We start from the raw sequence: 18,192 nt of genomic DNA on the forward strand, positions 1-18,192 counted from the left end.
GATTAGATTTTGGTGAAGATCCGGATCCGGATCCGGATACTAGAATTTTATAAGTGATTCTTCACCATTGGGAGATAGGGCCAAAATCGATACATAGCAGGATATCTCAAAAAGTTATGGACGAATTTGCACGAAACTTGGTGGACCGGCTGGGTGTCTGACAAGGACGATTCGATTAGATGTTGGTGAAGATCTGAATATGGATTCGGATATAAGGATTAATAAATTTTTAAGTTATTCTTCACCATTGGGAGATAGGGCCAAAAACGACACAGAGCAGGATATCTCAAAAGGTTATGGACGGATTTGTACGAAACTTGGTGGACAGGTTCGGTGTCTGACAAGGACGATTCTATTCGATGTTGGTGAAGATCTGAATATGGATTCGGATATAAGGATTATTAAATTTTTAAGTTATTCTTCACCATTGGGAGATGGGGCCAAAAACGACACAGAGCAGGATATCTCAAAAGGTTATGGACGGATTTGCACGAAACTTGTTGGACAGGTTGAGTGTGTGACAAGGAAGAATCGACTCAATTTTGGTGAAGATCCGATCCAACTCGTAGAATTTTTAAAAGTGATTCTTCACCATTGAGTTATATGGTCAACCAGGCGGAGGTATGCTCACTACTGAGTGCCGTTCTAGTTTGGAATTGTTTTTATAGCCATAGTGCTTAAACTTCAAGCAAATAATAATAAATAAATGAAATTCCCAGCATACTGCTGGGTGAACAATTGATCATCCCAGCATACTTCACCGAGCAGACCTGTTTAATGTCGGCCTAAATATTGAAGCAAATGCTAGTGAAGGTTGAATCACACAATACTTAACCTAAACCCAAACAAGCAACTAATCTGGAAGCCATAGAGGAAAGTCAAAGCACACGTGTACGTGACGTTGATAAGAATGCTGGAGTTTTAGAGTTAAAAAAAAGTTTTCATGACGCTCCGCCCCCGGGACCGCCTCCGGCCACGCCCACCGCCCACGCCCACCGGCCACTGATTCTCTTTAGCTCCCGAGGAAGCGTTCACCAAGCAGTTCGTTCCCAGAGTGGGACAACAAGCAGGTTGGGATCGAGTATTGCATTAACTCAAAGTATTCTTGCCACTTACCTTTGCACTCACACTCATCGCTTCCAGAGCGGGGCAGAGAGCAGGGCGAGCAGATCAGACTTACAGCAACGACAAGGTTCGGTTCGTCGTCTGTCTCTCTTGTGTATCCACATCGATCGGTGTGCGTACAGTACATGTTCATTCACACGTACCTGACCCATTCATCCCCTTTATGTGTCTGTGGACCTCGTACTTGATCGTTAATGACGTCATACTGCATATTCTCTTATCATTTCATCAACCATATATTAGTATATCTGTAACTTGAACCCCAATTACCCCCTGGGCGCGTGTCCGCCCTTCTCTACGTCCTTACCCCAATGCTCGGATGTCCTTGTCTCACATTCGCGTCAATCACGTACGTACCGGTTTCCGGTTATACCAGAACAGGTTTTTTTTATTTACGTATACTCGCCATCATTTGCACCCAAATGAAGACACAATCTTTATAAGTTTCGCTTTTTACCTTTGATGTATCCTCACACGCACTCTGGTTGGTGTACGTGTGTAAAATTGTTCTTTTATTGCCTTGCTAGGCGAGCACACTGTACAGTGCGGCCTGACAGGCCTCGCTGAGGTATATTTCTTTGGAAAAAAAAAATGCATTTCCTCAAACTTTTCCCATTTATATCGTATTCATAACCACGAATTATTCGTGATACCGAATCAGGTATTCGTGATACCGCTAATTATTCGCAGACCGAGTTAACTACAGGTTACTTACCTGTGATCCCGTACCTGATGTGACGTCATATATACAAATCATACAGACTGACGTCATGCATACTATCATACAGACGCCTGGCAAAGCGACTTTCACGTCGATTTGTAAGAATGGCTGTAATCAATAATCGATCCAAGTCGACTCTACAGTTCACATTGAGCTACCTGCGTCACGTGTACTTCAAAAGACATGACGTTAACCGGGGTTACTGATCGGGTTCATCGGATAATAGTCTGGGGTGGAGGGCAAGTGTCAGGACACTTGGAGGTGTTTGATTTGATTTGATTACTTCTCTTGATCCTAATAACTGGAGCATATCCCTGGAATCAAATCAATCGATTAATTGGTAATTTAAACATTTAATGGTTGTAACCTTTGCCTGATGTTTTGGCCTGAAAGGTTTAGTTGTTGTTGTTGTTGTTGTTGTTGTTGTTGTTGTTGTTGTATAGCCCCGGACAGTTCTCTCGAACAAGCCTGCGGCACAGAGACAGCCGATTGATCTCGCAGGAGCGACCCACAGATCCCCCACATCTAGGATGGTGTACCCTCACCTTCACGAAGTCAGGACCACGATAGAGTTAGAGAGAGACACACAAGAGGGTGGCACGGAGACAACCGATTGATCTCGCAGGAGCGACCCAGAGATCCCCCACATCTAGGATGGTGTACCCTCACCTTCACAAAGTCAGGGCCACGACAGAGTTATAGAGAGACACTCAAGAGGGTGGCACGGAGACAACCGATTGATCTCGCAGGAGCGACCCAGAGATCCCCCACATCTAGGATGGTGTACCCTCACCTTCACAAAGTCAGGGCCACGACAGTTAGAGAGAGACACACAAGAGGGAAAGGGCTGGTTCATGGAGACCGATTAGCACTGACAGTGACCGTGCTGTCATGACGAATCCAAGCAGCAGGGAAGAATGGGGAAGATTTGGCCCCCAACTTGCATTGGCGGGGTACAACCACCGCGAAGAGGCGTCTCCGATAGTTGTACGAAAGGTTAAGTTTAATCAAATGCTGAGTATTGCAGATAAGGATAGGGGTTTGCTGTGGGAAAACGTCTTTAACAAGAACGGCACTTGGTAGAGCATACCGGAAATACCTCCGCAAAGCTGAACAGTTTCTATTTTGCATCTCACTGATAGGCCGGATTAATCTGATCTGGATCTGGATCACTGATAAGTCGGATCTGGATTCGGACCTGAACGAAAATCTAATCGGCTTGTTCTTGTCACCTACCTAACGAATCCACCAAGTTTCGTCCGAATCTGTCCCCAACTCTTTGAGACATTGTGCTACATATCGTTTTTGGCCCTGTCTCTCAATGGTGAATAAATCACTAAACAAATTCTAGTATCCGGATCCGGATCTTAACAAAATCTAATCAATTCGTCCTTATCACGTACCCAACCTCGCCACCAAATTTCATCCCCATCTGTCCACAACTGTTTGAGGTATCATGCTCGCAGGTGTGAAAACATAACCAGCGTACACCTTCGGTGGCTGCGATAATGAGAGTTTCCCTTCATTTGTCATCCTCAAATCAACTATGTAATAATTGGACGAGTTTCTCAATCTGACAGAGGGACCTGTCCCAAGTGTCATGCTCTGCTGTACTTTGTTAAAGCCTCTTATGCGAAAGGGAATTGTTGGTACAGTCTTGATATTTGGAACCATGGAGATCCCCCTCTCCCTCTACCCTCCACCACAAATCCCTTCCAATTTCCATAGTAAGGCTGTGTCCAAGACACAAATCCCGAGCATTACACAGGTGTGAGTGTGATATCTATTACATATTTAAGGTTTCCAAATATTCCCATCTTCTTGTGGGGTTCACTGGGGAATGTTTTGGTGCAGGTGTTTCAGGAACTCGCTGGCCAGGCCTGACATTTGAATGAACTTGGCTGGAATTGGCAATTTCTCCAGGGTCTCGGCGCCAACTCGTCGACTATTTGCGAGAAGACACCATGGGATATTTAACGTCTTCAAACGACTGCTGCTGGTAGACGGTTCCTCTGGCTTAACATATTTGTGATGGACAATGCACACATTAACGAATGCCCTGCCTGAAACACCAGAGTCACAATTGATATCTGGTTAGAGAGTCAAACCCAGGCTCAATGTCTCGAACTCAAACTTCAAGGCGAACGCGTGTACGCCGTAAGATATCTTTCCAACCTCATGCCAGTGTGGTTATGGTGTGCGGGATATGTTGGCAAATCGGTATGGCAAATAATAAAGAGCTATGAAATTAAGCAGAAAAGCTTTAAGCTTAATTGGACCATCGACCAATTGATGTCGCAACATAAATTAACCTCCATGCTCATCCAGCCAAAGAAAGCTGCATAAAGCAACCAAGAAAAGCTACACAAGGTAATCCCTTTGTCGTTTTGAACCTTACCCGGGTTCCTCAACAGCTGCAAAATATTAACTAGTTGTACTGTACATACATGATAATCCCAATGTGACACGCCCCTCAGCCGCTGGATTGATTTCATCACTTGTTAGCGAGTCATCAGCAACAGCATAGACATAAAACACGCACCACCGAGGCTCCCAAACATGTACCATGTGTAATGCCAACAGCAGTAAACATATTAACCCACATGCTTTTCCAGCTAAAGAAATCTGCATAACGCAGCCATGAAATGCTACACAACGTAAGCCCTTTGCTGTTTGCTAAAAGCTACACAAGGTAAGCCATAGCAAACCATGCTCAGGTTCCTTTACATCTCCAGGCATTCACACGTGTGCAGCTGTAGAAGAACCCAGGTGGGGTTTTCCATTCAAAGTTAAGGCTTGTGGAAGAACTAGAACTAGATTATATATACACACACACACACACACACATACACACACACACACACACACACACACACACACACACACACACACACACACACACACACACACACACACACACACACACACACACACACAGGGTGTCCCATAAGTCTGGAATCATAGGGCAAAAGAAGTGATTCATAATTTTTTCGTTTCTTGCAGGTGACACGATGTTTCTTACTCAGCGGTATCACGGACACCTGCAAAGAACGAAAAAATCATGAAAAATAATAATAATTCTTAAACGACAAAATCATGAATCACTTATTTTGCCCTATGATTCCAGACTTATGGGACACCCTGTATATAATATTAATAGGGGGCTCGACCCAGGTGGTGCCAACACTTACTCATTGAATCAAGCTCCCTCATAAACCCCACCGCCTGAGATTGCTTGGTAACAGATAAAAATGTAATGAGATGTTGTCATTGGTCTTTGCAATGCAGTTGGGTATGGAGCAGTTTACTTTAGGCTTGTTTCCAAATAATAAATATCAGCACCACCTGGATGCTGGTACTGTATTGCAAACAGCATAAACCAAGATGGCAGATCGAACCCCAATTTTCAAATGCAAAAAACAGCCATTATATTATACACGAAGCAGAAAGGTATTGAAGGATGGGGAGAAAAAAAATCTTCTAAATTCCATTTGCACTCCTCGGTCAACTTTTGATAATCGGACAAGTTCCTCAATGTGACAGAGGGGCCTATCCCTAGTGACATGCTTATCTGCTGTTCTTTGTTGAAGCCTATTATGCCAGAGAGACTTGTTGGTACAGTCTTGATAATTGGAACCAGGGAGACCTCCAACCTCCTCCCCTCGTATTCCCAAACTGGATGCAGTAATGCTGTGGCCAATACACACAGCATTCCTGACATTACACATGTACGAGTGCACGTGTGGCGTGCACGATACGATGTACGATCGGTGCGACACGAATTATGCTTTCGGTTAGTGGCAGGCTTGCAAGTTCGCGTCATGTTGCATTTTTAACAGAGACTCCAAGCAGATTTTCAAGCAGAATGTGTCTGGAGGCTACTTGCTGAACAAGACTTTAATCTTTTGGTTTTCTTGGAGTGGATCGGGTGGAGGGAGGGCGCGGTGGGGCAGTGTGTTTTGTTCAACCTTTCCTGACCGGTTTAACCACTGCTGTGGAATTTTTAAGTTTGTTTGCACAAGTTGGTTACTTCCATGAATATTGTGGCTCTGTGCTCCATTGTTAAGAAATATGTTTGATACCGACACTGTGCTTTTTTTTTTGTCCAGCTTTTTAGCAGTAATCGAAGGCTCGTGGGAGATTGTGCATGCACCTCATGTAGGCCAAAGCCATTCAGAGACATGAATGTTCTTCTACCTGAATTGCAAGGAAGGATTTCTCGAGTTTCCTACTCGCACAATCACTTCATCAAGTTGGCATATTGTGAAAACGATTCGACTCTTGTGAAATTGGACAATGTTTTGGTCTCATGTGGTGGTATTGTATCTCCGAGCAGGACTTGTGAATGTACTGTTGCATGGCCTAAACAAGCCCAAAGGCAAGCGATGGAAATTCCGTTGTTACGTTCAGAATGACTCCCATCTGGAGAGGGAAATGGCATTGCTGAAAGAGGAGACGTCTCTCCGCACGATGGTCAAGTGTCCACGTCTAGTCTAAGTAGATCAAATCCAGGGCCTGAGCTGAATGGTCACCTGACCGAAACCACGGCACTACACACTATCAACCAAAGAGAGTGTGAACTGAAGCCCTCAGTGGGTTCTCCACCACAACTTTGCACTGATCGCAACAAAAACAACAACATCTAGGACAGCACTTGGTAGAGTGCATACTCCTGGCAGGCTGATCAGTTTACGTTTCGTTTACCACTGATAGGCCGGATCCCAGTCCGGATCTTCACCAATATCAAATAAATTAGTACTTGTCACGCATTCAACCTGTCCACCAAGTTTTGTCCGAATCGGTCCATAACTTTTTGAGATATCCTGCTCACAGACACAGACAGACAAAGAGGGGGCACGAAAACGTAACCTCTGTCCACCTTCGGTGGCGAAGATGACATCCGAATGGATCATTTTACATAACACTTATAACTTTAATTTTTTTATAGTCACCGAATACTCCATACTCAACATCCCTCTCCAGCAGTAGAGCTCTCTTTATATACCTTGCTGTGCTCATAAGTGATGACGATTCATATTGGCGCAATCTTGAGGAAAGCAAATCAGCAAGTAGGATTTATTCGACGCAACACCAGAAAGTTCCCCAAGACCTTCAGAGAAGCTGCCTACGAATCCTTGATCAGACCTCATGTGGAATACTGCTCAAGTTTTTGGGATCACCACTCCAAATTGGACATCAAAATATTGGAGAATACCATCGATGGGCCAGGTATGACTACTGCAAGACGAGAAGTGTTTCCAGCATGATTCACATCTTGAAATGGAAAAGCCTTTCTCAGAGGTGCACTGCCAGCAGACTTGCAATGGCCTGTAAGATCGAAAGAGAATTGGTGACAATCTCCCCAAGTGCCTTCTTTAGCAGAAGTAAAACCCTAACCCAGAAACGTCATAATATGATCCTTCCACAGTGTCAACCAAGGGGTAACATCGACAAATTTGCCTTAAATTATTCAACAATTGATACCCAATTGGAATAACCTCCCTGCTGGTGTCGGAAATAGTGACACCTTAGAACAATTCCAGAACCAGCCGAATAAATATATTAACTAGGACGGCACTCGGTAGAGTGCATACCTCCACCAAGCTGAACAGTTTGTTTTGTATCCACTGATGGGCCAGATCTGGATTCAGACCTGAACCGAAATCGAATCTGCTTGTTATTGTCACCTACCCAACTCGTCCTCTAAGTTTTGTCATAAGTCGTCCACAACTTTTTGAAATATCATGATATATGTTGTTTTTGGCCCTATCACTCAATGGTGAAGAATCACTTAAGAATAAAAAAAACCCTTAATCAAAGCCTAATCAATTCATCCTTGTCATGTGTACAACCTATCCACCAAGTTTCGTCCGAATCCGTCCATAACTTTGAGATACACGACATGACCAAAAGTATGCGGACTCCTGAGCATCGAACATCTCATTCCAAAATCATGGGCATTAATATGGAGTTGGTCCCTCCCCCCCCCCCCCCTTTGCTGCTATAACAGCCTCCGCTCTTCTGCGAAGGCTTTCCACTAGATGTCGGAACATTGCTGTGGAGATTTGCTTCCATTCAGCTACAAGAGCATTAGTGACGTCGGGCACTGATGTTGTGCACTTAGGCCTGGCTCGCAGTCGGCGTTCAAATTCATCCCAAAGGTGTTCGATGGGGTTGAGGTCAGGGCTCTGTGCAGGCCAGTCAAGTTCTTCCACACCAATCTCGACAAACCATTTCTGTATGGACGTCGCTTTGTGCACATGGGCATTGTCATGCTGAAACAGGAAAGGGCCTTCCCCAAACTGTTGCCACAAAATTGGAAGCACACAATCGTCTTCTGGAATGTCATTGTATGCTGTAGCGTTAAGATTTCCCTTCATTGGAACTAAGGGGCCGAGCCCGAACCATGAAAAACAGCCCCAGACCATCATTCCCCCTCCACCAAACTTTGCAGTTGGCACTATGCATTCGGACAGGTAGCGTTCTCCTGGCATCCGCCAAACCCAGTTTCGTCCCCGTCGGACTACCAGATGGTGAAGTGTGATTCATCACTCCAGAGAACGAGTTTCCACTGTTCCAGAATCCAATGGCGGCGAGCTTTACACCACTTCAGCCGATGCTTGGCATTGCGCATGGTGATCTTAGGCTTGTGGGCGGCTGCTCGGCCATGGAAACCCATTTCATGAAGCTCCCGATGAACAGTTGTTGTGCTGATGTTGCTTCCAGGGGCAGTTTGGAACTCGGTCGTGAGTGTTTCAACCGAGGACAGACGATTTTTATGTGCTACGCGCTTCAGCACTCGGCGGTCCCGTTCTGTGAGCATGTGTTTCCTACCACTTCGCAGCTGAGCTGTTGTTGCTCCTAGACGTTTCAACTTCACAATAACAGCACTTACAGTTGATTGGGGCAGCTCTAGCATGGCAGAAATTTGACGACCTGGCTTGTTGGAAAGGTGGCATCCTCTGTAAGGCCCATTCTACTGCCAATGTTTGTCTATGGAGATTGCATGGCTGTGTGCTAGATTATATATACCTGTCAGCAATGGGTGTGGCTGAAACAGCCGAATCCACTAATTAAAAGGTGTCCCCATACTTTTGGTCATGTAGTGTATCTTGCTATATATCAGTTTTATCCCTATCACTCAATGGTGAAGAATCACTTTAAAAATTCTCTGATCCAGATCAAGATTGGAATCTTCACCAAAATTAAATCGATTCTTCCTTGTCACACACCCTACCTGCCCACCAAGTTTTTGTCCGAATCCGTCCACAACGCTTTGAGATATCATGTTTACAAACAGACAGACAGGGGTAAAAACACAACCTCCATCCACCTTCTGTGGCAGAGGTAACAACATGCATTCGGACTAACGTGCATCTCCATGCATGTGCACACAAATCGATCATCTTCCTGATCGTTCGGAGGAGCACTTTGACCATTATCCAAAGACGTAGAAGAAGAATTTTGGTGTACAGATTTTGTAAACATTTTTAAAAACCACCGCTTCCTTCCCACAACCTCATAGAAAACTCCACCACGGGTGTCATTTAGCATTTAGCAGATGATGGAACAATTTTCTCAAGTTGAACTCTATTCACGTTTGATGTCACCAGTGTTAATTTCCAAATTTCCTGATGGATTGACGTATTTTCGCTCTACGTGTGTTTTGCAATGAGAATGACTCAACTGATTGCTCGTGCTGTGGCCTCTTCCAATGAATGTGGACATTGCAAAATGCCAGGGAGTAGGGGGCTGGGGTATAATTTATATTTGAAATTTTGTTGTAGTCGCAATGCTTTTTGCCTTTGTATGACCGTTTCCATCTTTAAATACAGTATAGAGAGAAGTTTATCGAAACTGTTGTATGTTGTCGTACCTTGTAAAACCCAGTTTGTGGATTCCGGTTCGACAGTTGGAATGGGAAGTCGTGTGATACTGAGAAATGATGCAAGAGGCCATGAGAACAACGTTTAACTGTTCTAAACTCCAAGTGGGCTTAAAGCAAGTGGTGCAGCACCATCTCATGTCATTCCCTTCCCAATGCGATGTTTTTCCATCCCCATTAAACCCCAACCTTACTACTTGCTGCACGTCACTGTTTTTGGTACCCTCTTTTCCTGTTCGGTAATTGCCTTGCTTGTTGCATCCACCTGTCGCCGCACCTTCGTTGCATTGCCTTTTTGCCTTCTGTCCATTCGCTTTAACCCTGGTGTTGGCTTAGCGGTTAGGGTGCCGGCTTGGGATCCTCAGATCCTGGGCTCAAATCCCGGTCGATCACTGAATTAACGCCAGGGGGGTTGACTCAGCCTGTCATCCTTCTGAGGTCGGCAAATTGAGTACCAGTTCACTGGTAATTCCCTGTGTGTCGCAAGAGGCGACTAACAGGGTTGGCGGCAGGAAGGGCATCCGGCCATAAAACATTGCTTCAAAAAGGGGACCACGGTGCCCAAAAAAGGCCAACAACTGCTCTGCAGGGAAAAATGGCCTCTAAAGGTGGTTCTTCTGTCCCTTCACTCATCCGCGGGCTGAGATCTTGTAATACAAAAATAAAAAAGAAGACACCATCACACCATAGTACCTGTGGTACCTGTTCTTCTGGAGGTGCACATTGCTAATATGATGTGTGTAACAGAGCAGGAGGAAAAGGAGTGCAACTTATAGATGCTTTAGGCTCTAGATCAGGAAAGTGTGATGTATGAGAGGGCGGTGCTTCAGATGAAGAATGGGAGGAGATGAGTAAATGTGTCGAGTCGTTGAGATGATTGTCAGTGTCTGTGGGGACATTGTCATCCTCCAGCCCACCCAGTGAGAGGCAGGTGACAAGGGCCGTCGTTCCACTCGTTCACCTGACAGGTCTGATTAGAGTATCACTTTGGATGAATCTATGAACCATTCCATCGGAACATTTCACAAAGCTTTTCAAAGCATTGCAACCATGGCTACTATGGCCCGTTGCCAGTTATTCCTCAGTCCTTACAAGTGGAAATCCTGCTATCCATCCAGGTAGGCCCAAGACCTGGTCCACTGCTGGACCTTGTTAGTTTTTTTTATAACTCTGTTTTTTTAATTTAAACAAAACCACGAATGTGACTGCTTCTAACTAAAATGCTGTTTGATGTCCTGTAAACTACGACTACTGTGCAAACTCAGCCGTAACGTTAATATAGGGCCATACAGGTAACTTGCTCATTTAATTCCGACGGCTACAAGTATTTGGGTTTTGTTTTGGGGACTTTTCAAACGACACCGATTGTCGCACTTTTCACTGCAACACCTCTAGGCTGAGTTTATTGCACTGAAGTTCGACTCTAGTGAGCAGTAAGTTACGGTGTATTTTAGGTGATGTTCTTCAAGGGTTTTGGTTTAGATTTGGTGACAAAATTTGGGCAAATTAGCCATTTCTACTTTCGAATAACCTGGCTGTCTTAAATCCTTATTTATTTATTTCAACTGTAATAGTGTTTTCAGAAGGCACACATCAGGGTTGCCGTGGTTTCCTCATTATCAAATGCTTCTTTTAGTCCACTGGTGCAAAGAACGTGGATTTTGGAGCAGTTTTTGCGATACATTGAGTAGTTGTGAAATGTGCTCGAAACTTGCAATCCTCCCTGGAGTTCTTATCGGACTCGGCGACTGGCTTTGGAAGAGTATAGTGATGCAAGACTTTTCTTTATCCTGAATTTTATCTCAAATAATATATTTCATTTTCTTTCATTTTTCAGATTAAAGGCATTTTTTTATTATTACCTGGTAATTTTGCTCCTTTTGTTTGGGTTATGAAATTACTCACTGGTAGCAATATTAACGTTAAATTGACTAAACACGTCAATAATGGTGAGAAGTATCAGCATGGGGCCTCCCCGAAGGGATTATTACGCAAATATTTTAATTGGTCTATTTGTTTTATCAAGGTTGACCTCCACTATTACTTATTAAATGGAACCAATTATTCTCACTTTGTTGTGGGGTTGGCTGGGGGAAAAAAAATTGGCCCATGTTTTGCAAAAAACAGCTAACAGGGCCTGATGTTCGACTGCAGCCAATTTGGACAGAAATCTGTAATTTGTTGGTCTTAAGGTCCATGAACGACCAATGTCAGCAGACGGGTCCTCCAGCTCAATGCTTTCCGAGGGATAGCACACACATATACGTGTGTGTGTATATGTATATGTGTGTGTGTATATGTATATGTGTGTATGTATATATATATATATATACAGTATATATATATATATATATATATATATATATATATATATATATATATATATATATATATATATATATATATATAATAATAATAATGCATTTATTTTATATAGCGCTTTTCAGGAAGCCCAAAGACGCTTTGACAGAGTGCAAAACATAATGCATAGCAAAACATAAAAACAATTGCAAAAAAAGAAGAATCAATAGGGAAATATTCAAAGCACAAAGGAGGGAGAAGGAGAGGAGATAGTCAGGGGTTAGATGCTGTGGGTTAAATGTTGAATGCAGTGTTGAACAGGTGGGTCTTGAGTGATGTTTTGAATGTGGTGAGTGAGGAGGAGTCTCTGATGGTGTGAGGTAGCGAGTTCCAGAGGGTGGGAGCAGCGATGGAGAAGGCCCTGTCCCCCCAGGATCTAAATTTGGTCCGGATGGGGGGGGGGTCAGGAGGTTGGTACCAGCAGAGCGGAGGTTGTGGGTGGGAGTGTGTCTGGAGAGGAGGTCAGCCAGGTAGGATGGGGCCAGGTTATGGAGGGCTTTGTAGGTCAAGAGGAGGATTTTGTACTGGATTCTCTGGGAGATGGGGAGCCAGTGAAGCTTGTAAAGGACGGGGGTGATGTGGTCACGGGTCCGGGAATGGGTGAGTAGACGGGCAGCGGAGTTCTGAATGTATTGGAGTTTATTGGTGATTGTTGAGGGTGAACCATAAAGGAGGCTATTGCAGTAGTCCAGACGGGAAGTGATGAAGGCGTGGATGAGGGTTTCTGCAGCCACGGAGGAGAGGGATGGACGGAGACGGGCGATGTTTTTCAGGTGAAAGAAGGCTGTCTTTGTGATCTGTTTAGTGTATTTGTCGAAGGAGAGGGTTTGGTCAAAGATGATGCCAAGATTCCAGATGTGAGGGGAGGTGGATACTGGGAAACCGTCGATGTTGAGGGCAAAGTTATGGGTGGACTTGGTGAGCGTTTTTGGGCCAATGATGATTATTTCAGATTTATCACAGTTAAGTTTGAGGAAGTTGATTTGAAGCCAGGATTTTATTTCAGTGATGCAGTTTGTCAGGATAGAGTGGGTGGCGGTGGAGATGGACTTGGTGGAGATGAAAAGCTGGATGTCATCGGCGAAGCAGTGGAATTGGAGACCATGACGGCGGATTAAGTGACCGAGGGGGGACAGGTAAAGGATGAAGAGGAGGGGGCCAAGAACTGAACCTTGGGGGACACCTTGGGGGAGGGGAGCATTGGGGGATTTGCAGTTATTGATGGAGATGAACTGACGTCTGTCAGAGAGGTATGATTTAATCCAAGTGAGGGCAGTGCCAGTAATGTTAAAGGTGGTTTCAAGTCGGGTGAGGAGGATGGTGTGATCGATGGTGTCAAAGGCGGCGCTGAGGTCGAGGAGGATGAGAATGTTGAGGTTGCCAGCGTCAGAGGAGAGGAGAAGGTCGTTGGTGATATATATATATACTAGCGGGGTCACCCGTGGGAATCCCACGGGCATGGATGTGTGTGACATTTCGACATATTGAGTTCGATGCTGCGCATGCACATTCAGTTTCACAAAATGGTTACTGGCAATTGATCACATCCACAAATGATGTAATCCACACAATTTATGTACTTTACATAACGTTAATAGGAATACATGCCCGTGTAGATGGGAAATACAGTTTGTTTGAAATAAATCACAAATATCAGAAGAAAGTTTTTAAAATTTAGAACTATTCTCACTCAGAGTTAAACATCACCGTAATATTATGCGGTTGCTTCAACGTTTTCGGTGAATTATATGTCATTCCCATCTACACGGGCATGTATTCCTATTAACGTTATGTAAAGTACATAAATTGTGTGGATTACATCATTTGTGGATGTGATCAATTGCCAGTAACCATTTTATATAACTGAATGTGCAGGCGCAGCATCTAACTCAATATGTCGAAATGTCACACACATCCATGCCCGTGGGATTCCCACCTGTGGGAATCCCACGGGCATGGATGTGTGTGACGAATTTTAAATATATGTCGACTGTTATTTTAGGCGGTGTATTTTCGTTTATCATCATGGCGCGATTTAAAAAAATATATCTCTGCATTTTCCTCTCCAATACCTCCTCACACTTTACACACACACCGTCCCATGTTTACATATACACACACACACACACATATACACCCACACACATATACACATACACACACACGTACATCGACACACACGCACACGCACACACACACACACACACACGTACAGACACATATACACATATACACATATGCAAATATGTATACACATATGTATCCATATATGCACATTATACACATATATACATCTCCACACACACACACATACACATACACAAAAACAGACACGCACACACACGTACAGACACCTATACACACATACACACACACAGACATATCTATATTGTTGCGAATATGGAATTTGGCCTCCATATCCGCTTGTAAATATTCCCCTATTTCTCCAATACTCCCCAACTTTCCCCAATCCCCCATTCCCTAGTCCCATTGCATGTAAATAACAATCAGTAGAGCCGACCTTCCCCTTATTCCCCCATTAAATGTCGTGCCCAGGTCCACCGCACCACACGTAGACAACTTTCGGACATCTTCCTAGTTATTCTTATTCTATGTCAGTTAAGGCCTCGTTTCCATTAATTATGACTCTTCGTTGCACCAGAATGTGATTATATGGCATCAGTAGTGAGTTTAGGACCTTTCCCATACCTCCTTCCATCTTCTTCCCCAACAATTACAACAACAACAGAGGAGATGGCGGCGGAGCGGGGGAGGATGCGTCCTCCCACCGGCTCGATTAGCTCCAGACCATGCGCTCCACGGGGTTACCACGAAGGGGCTCCTTGTCAGCTCCTCGTCAAGGGCGGAGCCTGGTAAACCCCCCGCACGCACCCAATGAGAAGCAACGTGCCGATTCCACGAGGCGGAGCTAACGAGCCGAGGGCGTGTCACTCCCCGCCGGATATACGCGGCCCCGCGCCGGATGTGACGTCAGATGCGCCTGAACTACGGAGAGGAGAGGAAGCCACCGCCACCCCCAGCGCGACGATACCTCCCCGCATCTTTGGACCGAACCGGACCGTACTGGACCCTGCTTTGAGCCAAGAGTGCACCTTGAGCCATCGATACCCGCTGTCCTTTTCATCAACCCCCGTGTGAGTCAGCCTTGTCCCGTTTATCTGTCGTCTGTTGGGAATAATATAAGATTGTGTCTAAGTGCTTGTCTTTCTATGCTGTACCTCTCGTCCTTGTAATCTAACCTTCCGCCTTAATATAACCTCCTCCGGAGGTCTTGAGAACTGAACCCCTGGTGTCGTATTGTGTTATTGTAATCCAGCCGGGTGTCTTCTTTTTCTTATTGAGCCAGCATAGCGCGACTAGTCAACGTTCGGGCACAATCGGGTAACTTGTGCAGACGTGGTCATACCAATAAACCGCTCGGTAAATAACATCCAAGCCACGTCTGTAACAAATGGTGTCGAGGAGTGGAATTCGAACCCGGGACTAAATGTATTAGGCCCAAATTGGTAACAAGTAGAATCGATTCGGAGCGCGTTTCCCGCGCGAAATTATAACGGCGAAATTTGAATTTGTTTTACGAAAATAAAATAAAAAACCGAATTTTGAAAGTCGCGCTATGGCGGATCAAGACGGCTGGGGTCCGGTAGGGGAGAGTGAAGCAGGGTCGGTCCAGGACCAAATTGAGGGACATGAGGGACATGAGGAGAGCGAAACAGCGAGGGTAGCAGGCACGCAAAATGGCGCCTCGCAAGAGCGCGCGGTAGCCGAGCCCGCTGTATCACCGGGCTTTAACATGCAGCCGATTGACATACAGGCCCTCATTGCGCAGCTACAGGCAGCTGTACAGATGAGTATGGGGAGCCAGATTGAGCGATTGGGTGAGCGGTTGGGGAACCGGATGGATGCTCAGAGTGAGCAATTGGGGGTAATGGGGAACCGGATGGATGCTCAGAGTGAGCAAATGAGGGTTGATAGTGGGCGAATGGAGGGCCAAATGGGGGTAATGAGGGACGAAGCGAGGGGTACCAGTGAGAAGTTAGACAATAATTTTGAGGGGTTAGACAACGGGATAAAAGAAGTGAAAAATGGGTTAACGGGGGTAGAAAACAGAATGGCCGCTCAAGAGAATCAAATGGAAGGGATGCAAAAGGGGTTAGAGGGGGTAGAAAATAGAATGGCTGCCCAGGAGAATCAGATAGAGGGAGTGAAAAATGGGTTAGAGGGGTTAGAAAACAGTATGGAAGGCAAATTGAGGGACATGAGGGACCAAGCGGAAAGGGAAGTTAAACAAATGGAGCAGCAGATAGAGGGGGTCAGAATGGGGGTAGAAACCAAACTGGATGCTCACAGGGAGGAAATGGAGCAGATGAGGGTGGCATCTGGGCAGGAGATGCAAGTGATGGGAGAGCAGATCAGAAGAGGAGTGAGTGAGGAGGTCGGAGGAGTGCGCGAGGAGGTGAGGCACTGTGAGGAGCACATGGAAAAGGAGGTGAGAAAGGGGACTGTAAAGTTACAAGGGGGCATAGAGGACCTGACGCAGGAGGTGGAGCAGCTGACGGTGGGACAGACGGAGTTAGTGGAGCAGGTTCAAAGGAACACTGCGGTATTAGGAGGTTTAAAGGCGACACAGAAAGAACTAAAAGATGACTTGATAGCGACAAAGAGGGAATGTCAGATGGTACGTGAGGGACTGACAACGAGGTTGGACGAGGTGGTAGAGGTAATGGAGACGAAGGACCGGCAGGTGAGGACGCACATGGAAACGGTCAAGGTAGCCTTGGAGGACGAGCTTGAGGAGACGTACCGGGGAATAAAAGAGGTGAAGCACAAATTAGAAGAAGTGGAAGAAGGGATGAGCGAAATTAAGAAGCGACGGAGAGGGGATAAGAAAGAGATAAAAGAGGAGATAAAAGAATTGGTCCAAAGTCTGTGTTTGGATCGTGATGATGTGCTCATTAACCGGATGAGGGATTCGCAGGTGATGGAGGAGAAGCGAAGAGGAAGAGGACCCGGTGTAAGTGGTGACCAATATGGTCGTGCGTATGATGCGCCAGGGGATTTAAGAAGCTTGGGGATTGGTTTGGATCCGGGTGTTCGTGAAAGGCCGTTGGTGAGGTGTGTGACAGGTCTGGTGTGCGAAAGAGGAGGTGTGCGAGAAAGTCCGACTCTGGGGTGTGTGAGGAAAAAGTGTGTGCCCAGGAGTGAGGGTGTTGGCGAGAATGAGTCGGTCGTAGCGCGTGTGCGAGGGAGCACATGGAAGCGTGGTGTGGTGAGTGTTACAGAGGGTGTGACGGGAGAGTGTGCGCAGGAGTGTGCGCGAGAAAGGTGTGTGACGGACAGGTGCATGAGGAAAGAGTGCGCTGTCAGAAGTAAGGAAGAGTGTCCACCTGTGGTGAGTGTTACAGAGGGTGTAACGGGAGAGTGTGCGCGAGAAAGGTGTGTGACCGACAGGTGCATGAGGAAAGAGTGCGCTGTCAGAAGTAAGGAAGAGTGTCCACCTGTGGTGAGTGTTACAGAGGGTGTAACGGGAGAGTGTGCGCGAGAAAGGTGTGTGACGGACAGGTGCATGGGGAAAGAGTGTGCTGTCAAGAGTAAGGGTGAGTGCGTTGTCACGAGTGGAGGTGAGAGTAGTGAGAGTGACAAGGAGAGTGAGCTGGTTGTGACAGGTGAGCGAGGATGTACACCTGGGATGGAAGGATGTACACCTGGAATGGTAGAGCGTGAGTGGGAATGCACGCTGGAGTTGGTGGTGAGGCACGTGGTTGGGTGTGCGAATGAGAGCACACCTGTGATTGTCACAGAGGAGGTGACCGAGGAGGGGGCGCGAAGAGGTGTATTGGTGAGGTGTGCGAGCGACGAATGTGTGCCAAAGTGTTCGGTGGTCAGGTGTGTGACCAAGGCTGTGAGTGGAATGAGTGTACCTGGGTGTGTAAGGAAAGGTACGAGGAGCATGGGCACGGCTGGATGTGTGAGCAAGGAACGGGCTGCGGGGTGTAAGCGTCCAGGTGAAGCATCGACGTTAGACGGGGTAGAGTTTAGAACGACTTATAGCCGAATCGGGCCCTCGGTGCGTGCCGGG

General features: G+C 45.9%; 1 protein-coding gene across 4 annotated transcripts in view; it reads left to right on the forward strand.

The window, feature by feature from the left end:
* The first annotated feature begins 996 nt into the window (after positions 1-996).
* The window catches only part of ALAS1 (5'-aminolevulinate synthase 1), a 45,545-nt gene continuing 28,349 nt past the window's right edge, over positions 997-18,192 (forward strand). Inside the window, exons 1-2 of one of the 4 annotated variants that reach the window (XM_068099668.2) lie at positions 1,415-1,474; positions 3,701-3,845. In XM_068099668.2, coding sequence (XP_067955769.2) covers positions 3,811-3,845 — 35 coding nt within the window. In that variant the 5' untranslated portion in view covers positions 1,415-1,474; positions 3,701-3,810. Of the gene's footprint in view, positions 1,193-1,414; positions 1,475-3,700; positions 3,846-10,598; positions 10,850-18,192 lie in introns of those variants that run through there. The other 3 variants (XM_068099670.2, XM_068099669.2, XM_068099667.2) reach the window with 3 other exon arrangements.

This window comes from Myxine glutinosa, chromosome 4 (genome assembly GCF_964187855.1).
Source record: "Myxine glutinosa chromosome 4, kmMyxGlut1.1, whole genome shotgun sequence".
Classification (NCBI taxonomy): Eukaryota; Metazoa; Chordata; class Myxini; order Myxiniformes; family Myxinidae; genus Myxine; species Myxine glutinosa.